Below are 20,008 nucleotides of genomic sequence, written 5' to 3'. Positions count from 1 at the left end.
GGCACTTCTTTTCTTGCCAGAAAACGCTCACCCGGATTCCGTTCACCGAAATTTTTTTTACTTGAATTTCAGGGATCTTAAAATGACCGTCTAATTTAGACGAGTCTAATAGTATAAAAAATTTCGAAAAACGAGATTAGAAATGTCAGAAAAATGTATTTTAAAGAAAAGAAATAAAACAATTTTCTGTTGGAACAATATATAAGTATTATGTTGGAACAAATGGTACACTGATTTGGAATAATGTAAGTAGGACAAAAAAACGTACCCAGAAAATTATCAAAAAATTCCAAAACATTTAAAACATCATTTTAAGAAACTTTAATTCTTGGCTCAAAGCGAGATTCCTTACAGTTTTGACCCAACAAATTGTTGAAGCATGTAAAATGGATAAAATTAAGGAAAAAGTTTTATTGGGACTAAACCGTAAGAAATCCCGTTTCGACCCAAGTATTAAAATTTCTTAGAATAATGTTTCACATTTTCTGGATTTTTCTGGGCACTTTTTTTCTCGCTGAAAAACGTACACCCGGATTCCGTTCACCGGAATTGTTTTTACTTGAGCTTCAGAGATCTTAAAATGACCGTCTAATTTAGACGAGTCTAATAGTATAAAAATTTTTGAAAAACGATGTTAGAGATATCGGGAAAATGTATTTTAAAGAAAAGAAATAAAACAATTTTCTCTATCATCTCTTTCATTTTATTTACAAATTTGTCACCTTGCCCTTTTTAATTATCATTAAAACTACGTAGTTTTGTTATGTCACACAATAAGCTCATTATCACACCATAACCCATTGTCACACCGGATCTCACCCATATATATATATATATATATATATATAATGTTATATTGAAAGTTAGAACTATTTTTGTGAGAAAAAAAAATTAATATCAGTTTTTCAGGATTGTAAAAGATACTTTTTTGGAATGCAGTTTTCCCAGCTTTAAGGAAAGCAGTTTTGCATTTATCGAGCACCTCTAGGCAAAGTAACAAAATTTGATATTTTTTACATCCACACCATCAAAAATAACACTTTAAAATTATATACCACTAGAGTATTTTGTTACTTCAATTTTTAGTAGACCACACTTATCATAAAATACTCCATATTTACTCAATTAAGATACAATTAATAATTTTTATCCAATAATACTAATTATTCATACAAAAAATTTTTATCCAATATAATAATTAATTCAATACGTATTATTATTATTTTAATAAAATTAAATAAATAAGTAAATAATTATTATTGAATTATACATGACATAAATAGATAATAACCTTGTATTTGAGATAAAAAATACAATGTTAAGATACTTTACAAAAATTGAAATAAAATACAATTTTAGAGTGTATTTAAAATAAAATTTATGATATATTGCAAAAAAAATATGGTATAAAAAATAGCTACAATTTAAAATATAAAAAAGTGGATTAAAAAATAAGTGGAAAAGAAAAAGGCTTGCTACCAATATTGGTAACAAACCAATATGTCTCTTTTTTTTATTTACATGGAGGGGGATTATCCTGGAAAACACACGAGAACAAACTAAGTAATACTAGTCATCTTAGGAAGACAAGTACCACATATATCAGAGAATAAGATATCAAGGATGCATGCAGGGGCACCTCACACTCATGAAGACCCAAAGGTAGAGATCCTGCATAGTTCGCCATCTAATCAACGGCACGGTTTCCTTCTCGAAGAACATGAATCAACTGAACCTCCTCCTCCCAATCATTTCCTAACAGCCTCTGACATTCTCTAATCAGCCAATAAAACCTATGTCTATGATCAATACCATTACTCACCAAATTCACCACAACTAACGAATCCATTTCGAATATGACTCTACGGAAGCGTCTATCCCATGCGTATTTCAAGCCAAAATAGATTCCCCATAACTCCACTAAAACCGCACTACAGATTCCCAAATTTGCAACAAACCCGCCAACCCAAACTCCATTCTCGTTGCGAGCTGCTCCCCTACATAGGCCGGACCCGGTGCACCTTTGCAAGCTCCATCACTGTTAAATTTTATCCAGCCTTGCATTGGTGGCTTCCAACCAACCATAACAATCCAACTGGTCCTATCCCTCATGCGCTGCTCATCCAGAAACACTCTCTGGCATTCACCGGCTTTACCATAAATAAACTCAATTTTACTGAGACAGACAACGGCCTCTGGGTCAAAAACCACCGAGCACCTCCATCGCCACATCCACTAGAAAATATTCGCAAACAAGATACTCCATCCAAGACCTCGCCAACTCCCCTATTTACATAAACCTGTTAACAACCAGGTTCGTAAGTTTGAAAAAAAAAGGCTTCCCACTCCGTTTCTGGAATCAACTCCCGCCATAGCACCACAGCAGCACTGCGGTCCCTCAAAATATGTAAAATTGATTCCGACGATCCGCACACCACACGAGCATCAGATTCACTCAGGTGCCTTACTACTCGAACAGATTTGGACAGCACAGCTTCATACATGAGTATCCATATGAAGTATTTCATTCTTTCCGGAATTTGCAAATCCCAAACCACCTTCCACACCTCAGATTGCAACGGCTCCCTTCCCCAGTCGTGGGTTAAACTAAAAGCAGATTTAACACTAAATATACATGAGCTTGTTAACCGCCACCTCCAAGAGTCCTTCTCTTCAATCTCAGGAAACACAACCATTGAAGTCAGCTGTAATAAAGCAGAATTCGGAACTAGACCATGTAGCATATCCCAATCCCAACCCCCTTCACTTTTCCAGTAAGACGCTACAGTTCTTTCCTTTAAATCGTCCGATATAGCCGAAGTACACATCTCCTCCAGGGTACTCTCACCAACCCATCTCTCTGACCAAAATTTCGTAGTTGTGCCATTACCTATAAGCCTTTCTAACCCTTGAACCAACAACGTTGTGTTGGGGTTTAGTGTCCTATAGACAATTGTTCTAGGATACAAACTTAATGTAAATGAATTGTTCTTTATATCATTTGTTTTAATGAGATATATGTTTTATAACTATATAAAGGCAATCCCTTTTAAGCACTAAATAAAGTCTAATAAAAGGAAATCCGTAAGTTTGTTTAAAGTGATTATAAAGTGTTCATACAAGATGAAGTGAGACAAAACTTTATAATAAACTAATAAACTTAAAACCACCCCAAGTCAAGTGATATGTTTAGGATTGATATATCACTGTTGAGACTTGTATGTAACAATGTCTTCTGTCCGACAGAAAGCTGATCTCACAAGCTTCATATATACAGATATCTGGACAGTTACATAGATCCGATGAAACGTCGTTCATTAGGATTGGGGATCCGATTTGAGATAACAGGATGGGTAGATTCATCCTTGTCACATGTTCATCTCATTGGTATTAATAGGTATAACTAATCCTCAGACTCAAAGGAATGTTAATTGGTCATCCTGAATTACTGAATGTGAGACTTTGATCCTGCTGTCCCACGATCCTTAACAGAGATGACTCTGGGGTGTGAACGGCAAAGGTTGGGTGTCACAGGAGGTAATATCAGGGTAGTTATACATTGGATTGAGCATTTATCACTCCCGATTAATGGGAGATACATCCCATGATCGTTTGTGGAAGACTCGACTCTAAATCCTTGCAAGGTGATAGCTTAAGAGTAAGAAATACAGATTTCACTTAACCTATCTATTTGAGTTGACTCGGCCTATACAAGTAAAACGAACGTCTCGCTATATGTGACTTGACATCACCCATAGTCATAAGATTCAGTTCAAGGATGTAGTTGATAAAGGATCGAATTATACTGTAACTAATACGGAAGGGTTAACGACAGAATCAACATGTCTTCTTAACGGACTCTGGGGAAATGATTACAGACTTGCCAATAACATACTCAGTACATCATTCCGTTATGCAAAGATTAAATATAATTCTTGAAGAAATTAATTTAATAGTTGCATACGGCCAGAAGTAGTAAGAACCTAATGGATCACACATAAGACTTGGAACCAAAAGAGAGATGGATGTTATTAATTGATGGAAGCCCAATTGAGCCCAGTAAGGCCCATTTGAGTAGAGGGGGGGCCGAAATTTATATGTAATAAATAAGGAATTATTTTAATTCCATTAATCCTAATTTGATTAGGTTTGTGAATTAAATTAATTAAGAGATAATTAAGTTAGGAGTTTTAATTAGATTAATATACTCCTATTATTATCCAATTAGGTTATTAATTATTATCCTAGATATATTAGATATATAATAAGATAATAATTGGGAATCCTATTCCGAATTGAATTCCTATTAAGTAACCTATTCCTATCTAACTAGGGTTTAGATACAAGTGATTATATATACCCCCTACTACATGAATTTCGACTAAGCTCCCTAATCCCCCTTTGTGATTTTCGAAATTGCAAGTAAGAAAGAGAAAGAGAATTCGACTCCCCTAGTTGGTGGACAAGAATTCATACGGCTTCCATCGATCGATTAATTTCATCTATCTCCTTTTTCTTTGATCTTGTGTTGGTTAATTAGAGGCAATCTATTTTGGTTGCATCTCATACGGTTGATTCTAACTTAACCTCACCGTGTTTTACTTCGTGCTTGGGAACTCGGAGAAGAGTTGTGGGCGCTTCATTAACAACGGTAGATTGTTCTTCAAAAGGTATTTCTTCTTATCCCTCTTTATATGAAATAACGATTAACGGATCCTATGGTTAAAAGGAAGTAGGCTAAAATTTTTATATTTCCGCTGTTATACCTTAGCCTAATTTCCTTCAGTGGTATCAGAGCCATCGTTAAATCCGTTATTTCATATATGAAAATTTAGAAGTTTTTTAATAGGATTGAATAAATATTTATGGTTAGGATTAATTAACAAATTGTTTGATTAATTAATTCTAAAGATAAATAAATTTTAATTAATTGTTAATTAAAATAGATTATGCATATGTTCCTAATTATTTCGGTTGATAATCATTATAACAAAATCTATATATATAAGAGAGAGATGAGGAGGAGGGTAGGGAAATAATGGCCAGCTTAAGATGTGATGTGATTGCCATGTGATACTTGAACCACAAGGCCGAATCCTACCAAAATAAATAATTATGCAATATATACTTGTCATTTATCTCTCAATATAATTCTAATTATAAAAATGGTACAATCTAAAAGTTTTTAAGTTGACAAGCATTTGAAATTCAACTTAATATAAGAAACTTGTCAAACGCAATGAAATTTGTTGGATGATTGATTCATTTTATACTTATGACTATCTACACTCCACCTTCTTCCACTTCTCCACCTTCACTAATTATCTCTAACCTATTAACTATTCAACTAAATAATTAACTTCTTTTCATTTGTGAGTTATGAAGTAATTAAGTTCCCAACTTAAATTTCATTAATGGAAAGGAGAAGTAGTATAAAGAGGATACAAATAATATAATTACAAACACAAGAATAATATTTAATCTAATTCAAATTTAAATATTTACTTAAAAATTAAAAAATATTATCTTAACTTCATATTTACTAAGTCAAAAATCAATTTGTTGACTGGTTTTTATAATATTATTTAGGGTTAATTACAAAAAAGTACCCTATGGTTTAGCCGATTGCGATGTGGTATCTGTGGTGTATTTTTTTGATAACGCAACACTGTGGTTTGCAAAATGTTGCATTAGAGTTCACTTTGTCAGAATTTGATCGATAACAACTTCGAAATGAAAATTTTCAAGAGTTAAATGATATTTTAAACAACTTTAATTCTTCAACTTTTTAGGTTTGAGGTCATTTAGGTGTTATTTTTTATGAGAGAGAAATATAATGTTTAGAGAGAGAAAACTCAAAAAAATGATGATTTTGAAAAATTAAGAATATGGTTCCGTAGTAAATATGATACCAAACAAGTTTAATTCTTGAAAATTTTCATTTTTAGGTCGTTATCGGCCAAATTTAGAAAAATAAAAAAACATGTAAAATTTTACAACCATAAGGTTGTGTTTGCAAAAAAAAAAAAAAATACCACAAGTACTAAATCGCAAATCAGCCAAACCACATGATACTTTTTTTATAATTAACCCTACTATTTATTCTCTTTATATTATTGATGATGCTTTTGATGATGATATTTATATTCTCATTAAAAAAAAATCACTTAATGAAGGTATTTGTAAATGAAAATCTGAAAACTAAAAAATGCTTGATTATTTTTTTTTTTTTGGTAGGATAAGGAAAGAAAAACAAAACCCAGAAGAAAAAAAATTAGCCCGGGATTAGCCTGGAAAAGCTAACCCCAATTTGATCATCAAAAAGTAAAGAAGAGAGGAAGTCTGGAGGAGACGAGAAAGTAGTAACACCAAGCAGTCTCTCCTGGCCCTCCGCAGCAAGACGGTCAGCAACCCTGTTCTGCTCTCTGAAGACATGTCCAAACTTGATGGTATCAAAAGAGGAGCATGATCTTTTGATCCCTTTAAGTAAATTTTTGCTGCCTAAACAAATGGTAATACTTAATGATTTTATTTCCCTTCATCATATTTATCTTTCAGTGAGAATGTTTTTAATATCATTATTTTCTTCACATTATAAATGGTTTTTCTTGTAGTGCTATAAACCCTTAAGTTGATCGGGGGAACAACCTTCAACTTGTCTCGTAAGGTAAGAAATTGGTTGCAACTTTATCCTGAATAAAGTGAAAATCAATTTCCAAGTGCTTGGAGCGTTCATGGAAGATGGGATTGGTTGTTAAATATGTTGCTCCCAAATTATCACACAGTAACATTGGTATACATTATGAACAATGTCTGATTTCCTTGAGTAAGATGCACAGCCTAAGAACCTCGGATGCTAAACATGCAAGTGCCTAATACTTTGCTTTCGTCGATGATCTTGATATAGTTCGTTGTTTACGGGATCATCGGGACACTAAGTTTGGACCAAAAAAAAAGTAGCAAAACCCGATGTGGATTTTCGATTGAAACGTGATCTCTGCCCCGATCAGCGTTGGTAAACCCAATGATAACAAGTGATTGTCCTTTCCGAAAGACGATGCCATATGTTGGCGTTGACTGATGATAACACAATATTCTCTTAACTGCCTTCTAGTGCTCAATGGTGGGACATTGCATATATTGGTTGACCTTGTTGAGGGAGAAACTAACATCACGTCTTGCAATTGTAACATATTATAGCCCACCCATTATACTTCTTTACAAATGAGGATCATTGAATGGTTCACCGTTGTCAACAGATATTTTCGTGGATGAACATGTTCGGGTTGAAATAGCTTGGCACCAAACATTTGAGCTTGGGAAAGAAGATCACGAATGTATTTTTGTTGATTAAGGTGAAGAGCAGTGGATTCCCAAAGAGCCTTAAAACTAAGAAACTAACTGATTTTACCAAGTTCGCGAATTGCAAAATTGCCATGTAGTTGATCAATTAATTTCTGAATAGCCTCATCATTAGAACCCATAATTAAAATGTCATCAACATAAATTAGACAAAATAATTGAACACTGTAGGTACCAAGATAATAGAGAGAGGAATATGCTTTTGAACATTGAAAACCAAGTTCAGTAAGTGCAATTGTCAAACATTTGTTCCACATTCTTGGCGCCTGTTTGAGCTTACACACGTAAGTAGGAAACTGAGACTAAATTAACCCTGGTGGTTGCTCCATTAAAATATATTCATCAAATGACCCATATTGTCACGTCTGTGTCCAAATTTTTAGAATTTATATTTTGATATTAGTATATAGTATAATTATTGGGTGTGTGAAGTTAATTCGGTGCTATAGGAAAAGTTTAGAGTTAATTCGATGGTTTTATGTGTAAATTAAAAGTTTAAGATAATTTTTAAAAGATTATAAAAAGATGAAGGATCAAATATGATATTTGATGAATTTGGAACATAAATCCTAAATTCGTCAGACTTCCACCATCTTCTTTCTTTTTCTTTTGTTTTCTTTTCTGTTTCTTTTGTTTCCTTTTGCCTCTTCGTCGTTCTTCGACCGTTTCTCCACCGTTTCTTTGATTTATGGAGATTCGACCGTCCGAATCACTCGAAATTTAAAACATAGCATCCTTATATATAGATCTAAGTCTTAATCGAAGAGTTTTTGAGTTTCGGCAGTGTTTGGAGGGAAACGTCTTAGACAGAATTTAGAGGAGAATCGATCGGGTGTATTTTTCTCAATTAGTAACCAAGGTAAGTAACTATCAACTATATTTTGAGTTTTATATATATAGATATATATATATATATATATATATAATCAAAGAATTTTCAGAAAGTGATATTTTAAGGTTATGCAGGAATTTTGTAAAATTGAGGGTTTTTATGATCTTGTTTTTATTGTGAAATTATGGTTCAAATGAAGCTATTGACTATGCTTCTATGTGATTTTCAGATTTTACGTGATTATGTTGATTTAAGGCTTAATTTGGTTGATTTACATATATACATATATGTTTTTGGTTACCAAAAATTTGTGGTTAGAATTCATTTTTTGTATATATATATAGTGAATAAAATGAATTTGATGATTTCTTACGAATTGTTTTTGGATTGAGAAATCTGTTGCGGTTATTGTTGTTATTATTTTGGATTGAAGTCCAAGTATGATTTTTATAAGTTGTGATATTTTGAAAGATAAAATGGTTTTGTCCATCTAGGATTGTCCGGGGTAGGAGTTGTATTTGTAAGACCATATCTAATGGCGATATGGCCAGAGTGCACGGCTGGTAGTCCTAACTGTTAGGTAAGGAACGAGATATAAATGAGATATCTTGATATTGTTATGATTGATGTTATGATCTACACGGGTGGAATTCGAGGATGAATACACATACACAAATTTTATATTATGAATCAAATTTTATAAGGTTTTGATACAAGATTATATCTTTTTGGTTTTTGGTTTAGTACTTTGCCTATATTATGAACTTACGTTTTGAGTATATAATGATAGAAAGATATGAATATAAAGTATATCATATGATATAAAATTGAATATATGATATTTGAAGTTTTAATTGTGGATTTATTGGTGAGGGAATTGATTAGGTTGAAGTTTAGAGTTACTAAGAGTTCTATTTAAATGTTGTTACAAAGATGTCGATATTGGTAAATGATGACGTTAATGGAAGGAAACATTAGAATTTGTGGTCGTATGATTATTATGAGGAATCTTGCGAATTGGAAATAATTTTGTGATCTTGGAGATTATTTGAGGAAGAAAATTTAGATTAGAGAACGTGCATTTCGATGACGAAATTTCTTGTGGGAAGAATTGTCACGTCCGTGTTCAAATTTTTAGAATTTATATTTTGATATTAGTATATAGTATAATTATTGGGTGTGTGAAGTTAATTCGGTGCTATAGGAAAAGTTTAGAGTTAATTCGATGGTTTTATGTGTAAATTAAAAGTTTAAGATAATTTTTAAAAGATTATAAAAAGATCAAGGATCAAATATGATATTTGACGATTTTAGAATATAAATCCTAAATTCGCCAGACTTCCACCATGTTCTTTCTTTTTCTTTTGTTTTCTTTTCTGTTTCTTTTGTTTCCTTTTGCCTCTTCGTCGTTCTTCGACCGTTTCTCCACCGTTTCTTTGATTTACGGAGATTCGACCGTCCGAATCACTCGAAATTTAAAACATAGCATCCTTATATATAGATCTAAGTCCTAATCGAAGAGTTTTTGAGTTTCGGCAGTGTTTGGAGGGAAACATCTTAGACAGAATTTAGAGGAGAATCGATCGGGTGTATTTTCCTCAATTAGTAACCAAGGTAAGTAACTATCAACTATATTTTGAGCTTTATATATATAGATATATATATATAATCAAATAATTTTTAGAAAGTGATATTTTAAGGTTATGCAGGAATTTTGTAAAATTGAGGGTTTTTATGATCTTGTTTTTATTGTGAAATTATGGTTCAAATGAAGCTATTGACTATGCTTCTATGTGATTTTCAGATTTTACGTGATTATATTGATTTAAGGCTTAATTGGTTGATTTACATATATACATATATGTTTTTAGTTTCAATGTATATATATAGTGAATAAAATGAATTTGATGATTTCTTACGAATTGTTTTTGGATTGAGAAATCTGTTGCGGTTATTGTTGTTCTTATTTTGGATTGAAGTCCAAATATGATTTTTATGAGTTGTGATATTTCGAAAGATAAAATGGTTTTGTCCATCTAGGATTGCCCGGGGTAGGAGTTGTATTTGTAAGACCATATCTAATGGCGATATGGTCAGAGTGCACGGCTGGTAAACCTAACTGTTAGGCAAGGAACGAGATATAAATGAGATATCTCGATATTGTTATGATTGATGTTATGATCTACACGGGTGGAATTCGAGGATGGATACACATACACAAATTTTATATTATGAATCAAATTTTATAAGGTTTTGAACTCAAGAATTGATACAAGATTATATCTTTTTGGTTTTTGGTTTAGTACTTTGACTATTTTACAAGGTTTTGATTAAATCCATTTACAAATGTATATATGTAGCTATGTTAAGTAAAGTTGGTTTTTATAGCTGATAGTTTCTTACTGAGATTTTTGTCTCACGTTTTTAAATGTTTTAATGTTTTTAGGTGAGAAAGTACAGGATCTAGAGAAGGTTACCGACCGTTTAGGCGAGATTTGGAAGTTGGTTGCTTATTATTAGAACTTTGGTATTTCAAGTGTAATATAATGGAGTTGGTAAATATATGTTGAGGTCCTCGAATGACTAATGTAGTAGGAATATGAATTATTTTAGAATATATATTGAAGAGGAAGACCAAAATAAATAAATAAATATGATATGATGACATTTGGATAAATTGGAGATTCCTAAGTATTGATTATGATCTTTCTATTTCACGCCCGATGCCGATTGAGGTCGTCTAAGGTCGGGTGTGACACATATAAGAATGCATTTGATATATATGACTGACGTATATTCCATCCATTTGATATTGCAATGGAAAAACAAAACACGAAGAGTGGTAGGTTTAATTATCGGAGTGAAGGTTTGTTCATATATTCTAGACCTGGTCGTTGATGAAATCCCTTGACAACCAAACGTTCTTTGTAACGGTCAACGGAACCATCGGCTTTTAACTTCATAAGAACACCCACCTACACCTAATAATATTTGTTGCATCAGAACATGGTACAAGCTCCCATGTACCATTATCAATGAAGGCGTTATACTCTACACTCATTACATCTCTCCATTCTTATTTTCGCATTGCCTTGCGGTAGCAAGTTGGTGTATCAATATTTTCCACTGAATTGTATGCTTTAGGCCCCATAATGTCCCAGTTTGTGACCATGTAACCATAATGTGCGTTTTGGTAATAACAGGGGCTGTTGCGGGAATTCATTGGGGGTTGTGATGATGTTGCTGTTGTTTTGTGGTGTGATACAGTCGGGGTTGATGTAACGGGCGATAAGGCATTAGTGGCTGGTTGTGAGGTATTAAGGGCTGATGGTGAGGGTAGTAAGGTAGTAGGGACTGTTGTTGGATTTGTGGTTGTATGAGTGTAGATCTAGAATAATTAATAACCAACGGTATGAGGGACTGATTGACGGGCTAGGAATTAGCAGCACAAAGTTGTAAAAATTGAGCATGTGGTATATACAGCACAACTACATTAGTGGCTGATGTATTAGATGTTGTTTACGGTGTTATGATTAACATCAACGGTGCGGTGACCAGAGGAAAAAGGATTGGTGCAGTAGAACTCGACTGAGCTACAATGGACTCGAAGCGTGCTTCACGATCTAATTCTTGATAAGAAAACACGTGTTCATTAAATACAACATGGTGTGAGACGAAAATCTTATTCATAAGTAAATCAAAACATTTATAGCGTTTGTGAACTTTGTTATTCCCAAGAAAAATGCACTTTCGTGAATAAGGTAATAATTTATGAGAATTATAAGGACACAACCAAGGAAAATATAGGCAACTAAAAAGACGAAACATGTAATAATCATGAGTTGAATCAAATAATTTCTCATAAGGTATGCAAAAATAAATACTTGATGCGGGAATATGATTAATGGCATATTGCACATTCAAACGCAAATGTCCGAGAAGTATTAAGCATTTTTACATGGTGTGAAAGTGAGAAGCATGTTTCAACAACATGTCGATGTTTACATTTAACACAACCATTTTTTTCTATTGTAGGCAGACAAGAGACTCTTGGAACTCTCCACTCTCAACAACAACAACAACAACAACAAAGCCTTAGTCCCGAAATGATTCGGGGTCGGCTAACATGAACCATCATATAAAACCGTGAAAATCAAGTCGTGTCAGCGACACAGATTCGCTCCCTCCACTCCGTCCTATCCACTACCATATTTTCCTCAATTCCCAATAAACTCATATCACTCTCGATCACCCTCCTCCAAGTTTGCTTAGGTCTTCCCCTACCCCTCACCACTACATCCCTTTGCCACTCTTCGGTTCTCCTAACCGGCGCATCAAGCGCTCTACGTCTCACATGGCCAAACCACCTTAGTCGGTTTTCTCTCATTTTATTCTCAATAGATGTAACCCCTACTTTTGTCCTAATTATTTCATTACGCACCCGGTCCTTTCTCGTGTGACCACACATCCATCTCAACATACGCATCTCCGCCACCGACATCTTATGGATGTGGCAGTGTTTCACTGCCCAACACTCCGTACCATATAACAATGCTGGTCTAATTACCGTCCGGTAGAATTTTCCCTTCAATCTATTAGGCATGCCGGGATCACAAAGGAAACCCGTAGCACTCTTCCACTTCGACCAACCAGCTTTAATCCTATGGGCAACATCTCCATCTACTTCTCCATCCGTTTGGATAATAGATCCTAAATACCGGAAGCAATCCGAGGCCTGAACAACTCTCCCATCTAGGGTGATTGTCCCTGCCTCCCTACTCCTACGGCCGCTAAACTTACACTCCAAATATTCTGTCTTACTTCGACTCAACTTAAAGCCTCTAGATTCTAGAGTTTGCCTCCATAGTTCCAACTTCATCTCCACTCCTTCTTTCGTCTCATCAACCAACACAATATCATCTGCAAACAGCATGCACCATGGTATACCATCTTGAAGTGAACTTGTTAGTTCATCCATAACGATGGCAAAAAGAAATGGGCTTAGTGCGGAACCTTGATGCACTCCAATCGTAATAGGAAACTCTTCAGTTTTCCCAACACTAGTACGTACACTCGTGCATACTCCCTCATACATGTCCTTTATGATGTCAATATATTTCCGCGAAATGCCTTTCCTTATCAAGGCCCACCAAAGTACTTCCCTTGGTACCTTATCATATGCTTTCTCCAAGTCAATGAAAACCATATGCAAGTCTTTCTTCTTATTTCGATAGTGCTCCATTAATTGTCTCATTAGATGGATGGCTTCCATAGTTGATCTTCCCGGCATAAAGCCAAACTGGTTTTCCGAGATCTTCACCGTCCTCCTTAGCCTTTGTTCAATCACTCGCTCCCAAAGTTTCATAGTGTGACTCATTAATTTGATTCCCCGATAGTTGGCACAATCTTGGACATCGCCTTTGTTCTTATACAAAGGGATTAAGGTACTTTTCCTCCATTCTGATGGCATCTTATTGTTTCTCCAAATCTTGGAACTCTCTACTCTCATCTGACTAAAATGTTTTTATGGGATGTTAGAAATACTTTTCAACAAGTGTTCAAAATTTAATAAATACATGCATAATTTCAGACATATATTTAACAAAGAACACCTATGAGAATTTGTTAAACTAATCATAGAAAAGCACATAATACTGAAACTTAGCATTAGTTGTAACAGGCAGGAATATATCTATAGTGCGGGCAATGTGGGGAACTTGCCTCCACTGAGATCTATAAGATTTTAAAACTCTATATAGTGAATTTTCAGATTTAAAGATTTGGTCCCGCCATCGTTGGTCTGGTTCCTTGCGGGCAGATTGAAGAAGATGAAGTTCAGTTTTATATTTTTTTTTATTTCTTAACAAAACGACCCCAACCCTAAAACCCTAAAATTAAGATCTTCAAACGCTCAGAAATTGTTAATTTATATATAGATATGCAGAGAGATTTTAGGGATTAATTTAAATTATGTAGAACTTTTAGATATAGATATGCAGAGAATTAGAGAGATTTTAGGGATTAATTTAAATTATGTAGAACTCTTAGATATAGTACGGATAAAATAATCTTTTTATAAATAAATATAATAATATAACTAAAGTTAATATATTATATTTTATATTATATTTTTTATCAGTAAAAAAGGAGGAAGTGACACCTCAGCTCCATCGTTACTGTTTTATATTATATATAGATTTTTGTTTAGATTTCAAGTGTCTTGCCATGTAGGGTTAGAGGATTAAATATAAGTAAATAGTAGTTTTTGACACGTGCGATGCACGGATTCATCTTAATATATAAATATTAACAAAAATATAATTTAATAATTACAATTAATAATATAAAGGTGCTATATAAATAAAATATTATTATTTTATTTTCACATTTAATTTAAATAATCTTTTTATAGATAAATATAATAATATAATTAAAATTAATATATTATATATTATATTATATTTTTTATCAGTAAAAAATAATGAAGTGACACTTCAGCTCCATAGTTACTATTTTATATTATATATAGATATGCAAATAATTAGAGAGATTTTAGGGATTAATTTAAATTATGTAAAACTTTTAGATATAGATATGCAGAGAATTAGAGAGATTTTAGGGATTAATTTAAATTATGTAGAACTCTTAGATATAGTACGGATAAAATAATCTTTTTATAAATAAATATAATAATATAACTAAAGTTAATATATTATATTTTTTATCAGTAAAAAAGGAGGAAGTGACATCTCAGCTCCATCGTTACTGTTTTATATTATATATAGATATGGAGTTAATCTAACATTTTGAAGCTATCAGGCTCGGACCGGACCGACCGGTCGAACCGGGAACCGGCAAGGAAGCCGGTCCAAGCCTGTCGAAATAACCGGAGAGACCCGAGATTGGACCAGGACCCGGCGTGACCCCGGGTCAGTAGCGCTGGAAAGTTTTAGGCGGATTGTAATTTTTTTTTGGGGTTGGGAATAATTTGAAAACAATGAAATTTTTTTAGGCGGGCTGTAATTTGAACACAATGAAATTAAAAAAAAAATAGTAAAAGGGGTTGTTAAGTCATCGTATTACAGTGCGGCATTTACGTCGCCCACGTCGTGCGCCCCTAACCCGATGGTAAATCGAATGCACCCTCCTGCACGTGAGAGAGTCTTTTCCCTAGTAATTGGTTAAAGGCTTGTAAAGCCCATTTACTTATAAACTAGTTAAGTTTTTCCTTTCTTTCCTATATGAGATGTAAATGTTTAATTTCATTTTATCTTCTTTCAAATTATTTCAAGTGGTTCATTTGAGCATTAATTTCTCATTCATCATTTATCCGTTTTGAGTTTATAATATATTTTTGAAAAGATCTTATGGCATAGAATACGTTGATATATTTCAATTTATTCTGAATTTAATTTATTCGTTATATATTTAAGACTCAAATTAACAAAAAATAACAAACCAAAAGTTGTTTATAATTTATTTTGGATATATATAATGTATAAAAATAATTTTAAATTAATTATATATATATATATATATATTTAATGTATATAAATATTATTTATTTATTTATTACGTCATCCGGTTCGACCAATCCGAACCATCCGGTCAGATCAAGTGACCCGTGATCCAGTCATCAATCCGGTTTGATGTCCGGTCCGGTTCTGATAACATTGTTAGCAAGTGATTGAAGTTCTCCCAAACAAAATTTGGGGGCTTATAATGTATTAAGCCAATTATTTTTCTTATATCAGCAGTGATTAATTAGTGAATTAAAGTTCCCCCATACAAAATTGCTGATTTGAGTAAGTATATGTTTGTTATGAAATATTAGCAAGAGGAGAAAGAAAATCAGGTCATAAAGGCCTTGATTTTCATCTTTTTCTTCTTCTTCCGTCACAAAACCAAATTTTTTTCACTCAAAAACTCCGTCCTATTTTTACTAATTCAGTTTAACTTTTATTTAGTTTACTTACTCCACCTAAGAATGAACTGAACTGTTGAAACAAGCATTAAAACATATTCAATTTGGTAGAGTTCCCCCAAATTTCAAGCGTTAAAAGAAACATTGGATATTGCAGCCTCATCTTTAATTTAGATCAATCATAATAATACAATATTAATTTTGTAATAACAATGAACCAATCAATCGATTATACAATAGAACAACATGTGAAACAAGCAAATTGTGGGGGGGAATTACATATACACAGACATGGCTAAAAGTTTGTAAAAGGACAGTATAAGTATGTATCTTCTTCCTCTAAAACAACCAGTGTTTCTTCCTTGGTTTCGGCAGCAACGGGGCATCTGAAAGGAATTTAGGAAAAGGAGTATTAATTATATTTCAAATAGCCAATCTCAACTCTAATCAAAAGAAAAATAAAGTAATAAACCTCGGATTTCATATAGCGAATTGTAGTGTACCTCAGACCAGAAACTCAACCACAACTCTGCATTATTTGGAAAATAAATCACATGTAAGAAATATGATGCCCGCCCGTATAGACATTTGAGAAATTCATCAATAAATACATGTTAGTTCCCTACGTCGACACTTACACTAGTAAAAAAAACCAAATTTCTACATTTGCCTGCCATCTGATATCTAGGTAGTATACTTAACAAACAAGTACCCAATGAAGTACAAAGTGATAGTATGTGTGACCATATCATTAAAAATCACATTTGATTACAATTCGAGGTACAAAATTATAGGTAGAAACCAATTAATGTTAACTTGGAGAAAAAGAATGGACATGCTCAGTTTCATTAGCTTGTAAGCAGCAAGAAGCAAAACAGTGTGATATTCTGTCTGCAGAGTATATAAAGATGTGCTTGAACAATAAACTCTATTTACATTAAATGCAACAGGCAAAGCAAGATCATAAGTATGGGAGAGAGCAACATCCTTACCACATTTCGGTGTCTGGTACAGTGGCATAATTTCAATAAAACAAGTATCTCTGAAAGATGTTAACAGGCAGATCTTTGCTGCAAACTGCATATGTAAAAAAGGCAGACATGTAATACTGCTAAAGTACAAGTACAAGCAATGTCGGGATAGATCAACACTTTATTATATTCTTAAGTCATGCAAATCGCATATGTAAAAAAGCCAGAAATGTTATACTGCTAAAGCACAAGTACAAGCAATGGCGGGATAGATCAACACTTGTGATATTCTTAAGTCTAAACAAATTCTTTTAGTATTTTAATCCATAGTTTCACATCAAGAATTGCATAGACATTTCACTGCAAATCTTTTCCCACTCGGTCAATCAAAAAGAAAATCCCAAAACTTTTACGAATTCAAAAACCTTAACTGATTTCCCAAATTGAAAAACCTAAAAAAGCAACTGAAACCAAATTTGATATAAAACTTTTCGTAAATTGAATTGCATATCTAACAATAGTAACTGAAAGAAGGGCGAGATCAAATTGGCGTCAATGGTCTTAAGCAATAACCATGTCCATAATTATAAGTTGATATAATAAGTAGAACTATCTTGGAACTTGTTGAATGCAAAAGACCAACCTTGTCAGCTGCAGCTTGTAAAGTAACGTGGTCCCCCCACTCACCAGATCTGCATCATCACGTTTAAATTTTTCAGGTTAGAAACTGAAATCAAGTCCAGAACGCAGATCCTAGCAAATAAATCACAATACAACAGTCAATGAGATAAAACTAATGCAAGTATTAATCCGTAAGAGTAACATACTTTGACATTTTTTTGTAATAACGTTTGTACTTCATTGGGACATAACTTTCATAGAATGAACGATTATCTTTCAACTGGCACAAGAAAATATTGACACAATCTGATTAGAATAACAAAAATACACTTAGAATTACCAAAAGAAAGAGCACCCCTAAACAGATTTATTAGCCCATACATGCATAATAAACTAGAAGCTGCATTTCAAACAAACTCACTTGTTTAACAATGTCTTTCCGTATATGCTTGTGGTATTCAGGAGATTTATACATCTGGTCTGAAAGGGCACGAAACTGCATTGACAAAAAGATAAACAGGTGATGTTATTCTCTACCAACAGTGAGGGACAGCAGGTATATTTTAAACATACCTGACAATTTCCATCCCCAGATACCTTCACCTCGCACAAACCATAAACATTTAGCCTGCAAGAAGTGTTGAAACAATTGATAATCACTCAATTCATAAAACCAAAGCTCACTTCATAACCCGGTCCAGATAGAATCGAAGGACCAAAAGCAAGCATCTAATGTGTTTGTCCAAGTGCATATTATGCGTGCACATGCATAGAGGTGCTGTTTAGTTCATTCAACAACAATATATATCCAACTAATGCAAGCCCTTCCCACGTAGTAGCTTAGAAAAAACATTTCTAAATACCAACTTACCTCTGAATAAGCCTTTGGTGATCCATGCTAGCATCACTTATGTTGGGTATATAGGAATTTATCTTAGGAACATGCTGAATATAGAAAATAACAAGGATGGAATGAGAACTTGTTACTGCTAGTGTAACAAAATGATGTAGAATGAGAAACACTTACAGGAACCGGAGCGAGGTTAGAGAGGCGTCTAGCAACAGCCCCATCTTGTTTTGCAAGTTCTTCAGATAGGACTAGAGCAATCATCCGGTCATCCTCAGTATTCTGCTCACTGCTCCATGATGCTGAGCTTGAACTCTCACCCACACTCTCATTTCCATGCCTGTACTTCTGCATCTACTCACAATATTATTTTTGTATTGCTGCTGCTAAACTGCAAGAATCAAACTATTTGTCAAAGAAAAAAAAAACATACAGAAAGAAACTAGTCTACATACAAAGAAGATGAAAATTATGATGAAGGATCTAAGAAGCATATAGAAAGAAACTAATCTACATTGACTTCCTAAATAAACATTTCTAATCCAAATTCGGTAATGTAAAAAAAAAAAAAAAAAAAAAAAAAAAAAAGGTGTGAAATGAAGATGAGATGTTCATGTATACGATAATGATGCCAAACAGAGAGCTATATAATATGTACAGACACATCAGTTAAATCTGAAGAAGCACTTAATAAATTGAAGCGATGAAGATTCCGACGAAAAAAGAGAAAAAGGGTTTAAGGCAGACCTTGTACAGTATGAAATCAATAAAAAAGATGGAATCTAATAAAAATAATCCAACAACAATCAAGAAGAAGACAAATTCATTACCCGCGAAACGGCGAAGTGGATTAAAAGCCACGGACTGATGATGGTGGGATTTGAAAGAACGGAAACAGATATTTTCTGATATTATAAAGAAGAAGAAATGAAGGATTGAATTAATAAAAGATCGTTTCCAAATCCCACCAAAAGAAAGGAGAGAGGCGTTTTTGATCCGGTGCAGCAAAGCAATAGCAAAGATAAAAAGTAAAGAGTAATCACAGGAATTTGATTTTAGTGGTCGGTCGACCCAACTGTTTATGTTTACGTTTCTGACGCTTAGTTTGGTGTAATAACCCAACTAAACTTCTTCTTTTTTCTTAACAAAAAAAAAAAATCAATCATATATATAAAACCCTAACTTATTGACTTTAATCATTTACCCTTCAAAAACACATTGACGGGGAAAGAATTTGTTGGATTTTATTCAATTCTCAATGGTTAATGCGGTATTTCACAAAACTACTCAAAACTATTTAAGTAATATTATTAAATGTACAACCGTTTGATAAATATATAAAAAAAAAGTATTAAATTTAAAAGTATTACTTGATATAAGTTAAAATTTTAAATTAAATATTTTAACGTAAATTTTTAATTAATTGATTCATTTAAGCGATTCAAAACCGG

The 20,008-nt window shown here is 33.2% G+C and overlaps 1 protein-coding gene across 1 annotated transcript; it reads right to left on the bottom strand.

Annotated features, from left to right (window-relative positions):
- Positions 1–16,250: 16,250 nt before the first annotated feature.
- LOC136224958 (OVARIAN TUMOR DOMAIN-containing deubiquitinating enzyme 12) lies at positions 16,251–19,683 on the bottom strand. The gene is made up of 10 exons (XM_066013384.1): positions 19,388–19,683; positions 18,738–18,948; positions 18,582–18,655; positions 18,284–18,338; positions 18,132–18,206; positions 17,917–17,990; positions 17,733–17,781; positions 17,111–17,195; positions 16,591–16,647; positions 16,251–16,504 (listed from the first exon to the last, which is right to left on the bottom strand). Exons 2-10 carry the CDS (start codon positions 18,909–18,911, stop codon positions 16,458–16,460), a joined length of 690 nt encoding a protein of 229 aa, XP_065869456.1. The 5' UTR covers positions 18,912–18,948; positions 19,388–19,683; the 3' UTR covers positions 16,251–16,457.
- Between the last annotated feature and the right edge of the window lie 325 nt (positions 19,684–20,008).

Source organism: Euphorbia lathyris, chromosome 3 (genome assembly GCF_963576675.1).
Source record: "Euphorbia lathyris chromosome 3, ddEupLath1.1, whole genome shotgun sequence".
NCBI classification, from domain to species: Eukaryota; Viridiplantae; Streptophyta; class Magnoliopsida; order Malpighiales; family Euphorbiaceae; genus Euphorbia; species Euphorbia lathyris.
Note: the sequence above shows the minus strand (reverse complement) of the source record. Positions and strands in the feature narration are given on the sequence as shown.

What these genes read in the sequence shown, in the direction of transcription:
- LOC136224958 (XM_066013384.1), bottom strand. Translation starts at nt 18,911, where the DNA reads ATGCAGAAGTACAGGCATGGAAATGAGAGTGTGGGTGAGAGTTCAAGC. An exon ending in CACCAAAGGCTTATTCAGAG is followed by an intron (nt 18,339 to 18,581) that starts GTAAGTTGGTAT and finishes CACTTCTTGCAG; the next exon opens with GCTAAATGTTTATGGTTTGT. An exon ending in TACAAGCTGCAGCTGACAAG is followed by an intron (nt 17,196 to 17,732) that starts GTTGGTCTTTTG and finishes TTACATATGCAG; the next exon opens with TTTGCAGCAAAGATCTGCCT.